This window comes from Trichosurus vulpecula, chromosome 8, assembly GCF_011100635.1.
Source record: "Trichosurus vulpecula isolate mTriVul1 chromosome 8, mTriVul1.pri, whole genome shotgun sequence".
NCBI classification, from domain to species: Eukaryota; Metazoa; Chordata; class Mammalia; order Diprotodontia; family Phalangeridae; genus Trichosurus; species Trichosurus vulpecula.
In genome coordinates this window covers 44,580,073-44,586,093 of record NC_050580.1, presented here as the reverse complement: position 1 = coordinate 44,586,093, position 6,021 = coordinate 44,580,073, and the positions used below count along the sequence as shown (strand labels likewise).

Genomic DNA, 6,021 nt, shown 5'->3' with positions numbered 1-6,021 from the left:
TAAATCCAATTCACCTGCATGCCATGGTATCACCTTCCTGATGCCACGGTCGTCTTCAAGAACGAAGTACAAACAACAGCAACATTTGACCGTAGTGGACATGTTGGGATCAAGCCCAGGGGGCTTCCACAGCAAAAGAAATCCTGGTGTAGTGGAGGGGGGATTGGATTTGGACAACCACACAGATGATCTGAATTCCAGTTCTCACTAATAGGATTAGAAGTCGAGGCTCCAGGTTCTAATTCTGCTTCTGACACATACTACCTGTGTGACCTTAGGCAGCTGACTTCACTTCTCCCTGTAAATTGAAGACGTAGGACGAAATAACCTGGGAGGAAGGTCCCTTCCCAGCCCTAGCATTGAGTGATTTTCTGAATCCCGTGTCTGGGTGGCCACCGTCCAGCAGCCAAGAGCAGCCTGGGGCTCGGACCCCTTGCCACCGAAAGACTCTGGCTTTGCTCTGCCCTGTGGGCAAAGGCGAGGCCAGTGGTGGGAGCTGGTGATGCTCAGGGTCGCTGTACGAAGGGGTGGTGGTCAGCCGGTCCAAGGGCTCTCTCTTGTTTTTTTTTTTTAATCTTCTCACCGCTCCTCCCCTGTTGAAAGTGAAACCATTTCCCACAGCTCCCGAAGGTCCGCCCAGTTCCCTCCCCCTGTTGATCCCAGCCCACTTTCTCCGGCCACGGCGCAGGTAGCCACGCGTAGCCCGGGACCATGGTGGTGCTGAAAGGAATCCCCTCGCTGCTCTCCCCCGAGCTGCTCTTCGCCCTGGCGAAGATGGGGCACGGAGACGAGATTGGTAAGAACGGCCCAAGGCTGGCCCAGGGCTACCCCAAGACCCTGGGGGGCGGATGGAAGCGGGGGCAGCACCCCCTTCGCCCCCGGGATCCCCTTATGTTTTGCTCCCGCCAGCGCTGCAGCGATCACTTCTGCGGCCCCGTCACACACTCCCACACCCCGCCACCATCAGCTCCCTTAACCCCGTCCTTCAGGATCCCCCAAAAGATCACCTGGCAGCTCAGGTGTCCACTGGACAGGAAGTCAGGTGACTGGGCCCAAGGCTCCCTTCAGCAAGCCGGCAGAAGCGCGGGCTATTGGAATTTCACATGGATTCCCCCAGAAGAGGGAAAGCTTTGGGGTCTGGCCCCCTGACAAGCTTCCTTATGACTTCCGATTTTCCTCTATATCCTTTTCTCACCTCCTTCTTTTCATGTTCCTCTATTCCCCAAGAAAAGAACTTCAGCCGGTTCAACTACACCAAGCCCTTTATTTGAAAATCTGCATTCATAAAACTTTTCTTTGCAGGCTTCCTTTGAAGAGGGAGCTTTCCTAGGCCATCTTAGGCAGGATTTGATTTACAGAAACGGGACCTTTCTGCTGCTCAGTTCAGAGTCGGAAGAATAGACAAGCTCTTTCAAATATCCACCCCTATAATTCCCAACCACTCTTTCCCTAGGCTGTATACAAGTCACCCCAGGTGGCCAGCAGGTGGTGGTAATGGCCTGAGGAAATACAAAACACATTTATAATCAAATGATGACTTTTGGGGAATCTGGTTCCCATTGGATTCTTCATATGTAAAATGAAGGGGTTGGGCTAGGTCAGCCCCTATTAAACTGTGGGTTGAGGCCCCATCATGTCCCAAAGTTTAAGAAGCCCTGGGCTAGATGACCTCCATGATCCTTTCCAGTTCTAAATCCATGGTGCTCTGACTCTTGCTTCCCTGGCCCGACGATCCAGAGCGAGAAGATGACCAGTGGTAGCTCCAGGCATCAAATGTTCAGAACCAGCTCTCTGGACTTTCATACTTCAGCTCTATGTGGTACAATAGACAGGTGGCATTTTCACCTATCCTCATGGTCAGTTGTGTAGCTGATGATGCAGCAACCTCAGGGAGATCTAGTCTGACTTGTTACAAAAATGGCTTGAAAAACAAAATTGACTATTGCAAGTCATCTATCTCAGTCTTTTAAAAGAGCCTCTATACTGACCTTGTTATCATTCCTACAAAAATCCACTCTCCTTTGGTAGGGAGATGTTTTGCAAACTCTCTTCACTGGGGTCTTTGTAGCAAGGCCAGGAGGTAAGAACACTGGCTTGGGAGCTAGACTGCTGTCCCAGTTCTGTCATTGACACTCCTTGTGACTTTGGGTATTGGCAAGTCACAATCTTTGTCATCTTGGGTTTGTGCTGTGTAATAAGTGGATACAGTGATCTCAAAGACCCTTGTATTTCCAACATTCTTTGGTCCTAGATGAACCATTTATATTGTTGTATCAGTCTTCCTTCCTTGCTGGGAGGATGGCATGAGCTCCTCGAGGGTGAGGACTGATTTATTTTTGTCAAAGCCCAGTGTCTGGATAGCATAAACAGCTAATAATCCTTTTTGGATTGAACAATGGCACTGATCTCTTTTATATATCATTGTTTTTTGTTTGTTTGCTTGCTTTTTAATGCTGTGGCTATGTCTTCCTTCTCTTGATGTCCCAGAAAACTTAGTTCCCAAGGCATGTCATACGCAATGTGGCCAAAACAAAGCTTACTATCTTTCCCCCCAAACCCACCCCGTTTCCAGACGTCCCTGTTACCATGTAGGGCACCACCACCCTTCCAGTCACCCAGCTTGACCACCTCCATGAGTCATTGTAGCTCTCTCTCTTTGCCCGTATCCATTTGGCTGCCAAATCTTGTTTCTGTCTTTTCTATGTGTCCCCTTCCCTCCTCTCACGCAACCACCACCCTAGTGCAGGCCTGTAAAAGTAGCCTTATAACTGATCTTGATTTCTCAAGTCTCTCCCCAGTCCAATCCATTCAGCTGCCAAAGTGTTAATTCCTCAAGCACAGGACTGATTACGGAACCCACCCCCATACACCCCCTTAATAAACTCCAATGGCTCCTTTTGCCTCCGGGATCAAATATAAAATCCTCTGTTCAGCTTTCCAGGCTCTTCCTTCCTTTCTTCCTTTCCTTCCTTCCTTCCTGCCTTCCTGCCTTCCTTCTGTTCCTTCCTTCCTGCCTTCCTTCTGTTCCTTCCTTCCTTCCTTCCCAGTCTTCTTCCTCATTACTTCCTCCATAAGCTCCATGTGCCAGCCATAGTGACTTCCTTGCTGTCCCTCACACGTGATGGTCCATCTCTCCTCCCAGTGCCTTTGCATTCAATGTTTTCCATACCTGGGGTGCCCTTTCTCCTCATCTCAGCCTTTTTGAGTCTCTGGTTTCCTTCAGGACTCTGCTTAAGGTCCACCTTCTGCAAGAGACCCTTCCTGGTGCTTCTAGCCACTAATGTTACCCTATAAATTTTATATGTAGTTCATATAGACCTATACATGAACATCTCGTCTCCCCTATTAGAGTGTATACTCACTGAGGGCTAGGATTTTATATTTTTTTTTATGTTTGTATCCCCAGTGCTTAGCACAATGATTGACACATAGAGGAGGCTTGATTATTGCTATTAATTGCCAGAAGTCCTTTACCTTGCTTTGCCTTTCCTGGTTGAGAGGGGACCTCTTATTTCTGATTGGTCTAGACCTTCCTTAGTTCACCTCTTTAAGTAGTCATACACCCACCAGCCAGCTATTGCACAGTATGGTACAGTGGCAATAGTGTTGGATTTGGCCAGAGGACCTTTGTTCGATTACTAACTCTTCCACTGACTACATATGTGACCTTGGGCAAAACCCACTAGCTTCTGGCCTCAATTTTCTTATCTACAAAATGGGAGGATGAGATCAGATGGTCTCCAAGATTCCTGTCTGCTACAAACCTACGCTTCTGTGATCTGGGCTATTATTTTTATTGGGGCTGATAATGATGACTTAACACTTCTGCTTTATTCAGTTCTTGCAGATGCCAATTTTCCAACTTCTTCCATATGCCGTTGTGGCCCAGTGGAAGTCAGAGCAGATGGTGAGTCCCTGCTTTCCTCCCACCCCATCCCCAGATACACAAGGATCAAAGTGAAAAAAAATCCACCTTATCCTTCATTGATAAGGTTTCAGATTTGTTGTCAACTAACAGCGGAAGGTTTTTCATCTCTCTGAAATGCTTAGAGGTAGCGTAAAGGAAAATTAACGTGGTATCAGAAGTGGGTCAGAGAGAGGCATCTGTGGCTTGCTGGAGAGAGGACTAGATGGGTTAGGAAGAACTGGGTTTGAATCCTCCCTCAGGCACTCAGGTGGAACCCTGGGCAAGTCACTTAAGCCTCAGTTTCCTCATTTGTAAAAGGAGCATGATAGTAACAGGCTTGTTGTGAGGAGTAAGTAATATCATATGTGCAAAGCATCACAAACCTTAAAGCATCATAGAAAGGTGACTCATTAAAACAAGAAGTGGGTTCCAGTCTCAGCTGCCACTTCTTAGCTCTGGTGCAGCAGATTAGGATGCTGGACTTGGAAATCTTGACCACAAGCTTTGGCTCTGCCACTTACTTTTGGGGTGATTTTGTACAAGTTGTTTAAACTCTCTGGGCCTCAATTTCCTCAGCTATTTAAAAAAAAAGGAGGGTTGGTATAGATGACCACTGAAATACCTCCCAATTCTAAAGCTACAATCCTTCAATCCTAATGGGTGGCGCAAAAGGCAAGAGCCCTAGACTTGGAATCAGGAAGATTTGAGTTCAGATCTGACCTCAGACACTTACTGACTCTGCGCCTCTGGGCAAGGGAATTAACTTCTGTCTGCCTCAGTTTTCTCAGCTGTAAAAAGGGAATAATAATAGTATCCATCTCTTCACCTGCATAATTGATATATTGCTTGTCTTCTCGGTGGGTGTGTGTGTGTAGGGGGATTTGGAACTCAAAATTTAAAGAGAAAATAATATTAAAAATAAATACTAAATTAAAAATTAAAAAAAATAGTAAAAATAAAAGCACCTGTCTCACAGGGGTGTTGTGAAGATCAAATGAGATAACATGTATAGTGCTTTGTAACCCTTAAAGTACTATGTAAATGTTAGTTATTATTATGATTACTTACTGAGTAGGGTTATTTTGAGAAATGATTCCATTTCTCAGACATTATTCATGCATTTGCTATGAGTCCTGACATCAGTCGAGGTCATTCATGTATGTCAAGCACTTGGTAAGCAGGCATGCTTTCTTTTATTTTTATTTTTTATTTTTATTTTTTTTTTTAAATTTTTGTGGGAAGGCAGGGCAATTGGGGTTAAGCGACTTGCCCAAGGTCACACAGCTAGTACCTAGTGTGTCAAGTGTCTGAGGCCGGATTCGAACCCAGGTCCTCCTGACTCCAGGGCCAGTGCTTTATTCACTCTGCCACCCAGCTGCCCCCATACATGCTTTCTAAAGATAAAATGCTGATTGACTAACTGATCCCATGTGGATCTAGCCTATTGCAAAAATGGAACTCCAGCTTAGGTCTTTAACACCATGCTATGCTTTCTCCATTGTGCTAAATTAATGACATTAGCTGCATAAATAAATAAATAAATAAATAAATAAACAAATAAATAAATAAATAAATAAATAAATAAATAAATAAAGACTAGTTTTTGTATGAAATTTTAGAATTGCGATGCACTCCACATATACTATCTCTCGTGATACTCACAACAATCCTGTACTATCATCATCCCCATTCTACAGATGAGAAGCCTGAGGCTGTCACGTTCCCAAGGTCAAACAGCTGGCAAATGACTGAGGCAGGATTCGAACTCAGATTTTTCTGCCTCTACATCCTGCCCTCTATTCACCACACTACCTAGCTGCCTAGTGGGGAAGACGAAGCCTAATAACAAAATACCCAAGGCTGACCACTTCTGCGAAGACTTTTAATAAGGGAAACCTATGTCCTCCTGCGGCAGCCTGCTTCACTTTGGGGCAGCTCCGTTTGTCAGGTTGTTCTTCCCATTAGATTACAGGGCAGGGACTGTCCTTTTGCCTCTTTTTGTATCTCCAGGGCTTGGCACAGTGCCTGGCACAGAGCAAACACTTAAATGTTTCTTGTTTGTTTGATTGCATTGAAGCATGATTTTGCCTCTTTGGCAACTTACGCCCACTCTT

General features: G+C 45.6%; 1 protein-coding gene across 2 annotated transcripts in view; it reads left to right on the top strand.

The window, feature by feature from the left end:
• Nucleotides 1–664: 664 nt before the first annotated feature.
• The window catches only part of FUOM (fucose mutarotase), a 50,431-nt gene continuing 45,074 nt past the window's right edge, over nt 665–6,021 (top strand). Inside the window, exons 1-2 of one of the 2 annotated variants that reach the window (XM_036735702.1) lie at nt 665–796; nt 3,839–3,907. In XM_036735702.1, coding sequence (XP_036591597.1) covers nt 712–796; nt 3,839–3,907 — 154 coding nt within the window. In that variant the 5' untranslated portion in view covers nt 665–711. The remainder of the gene's footprint in view (nt 797–3,838; nt 3,908–6,021) is intronic. The other variant, XM_036735703.1, reaches the window with a different exon arrangement.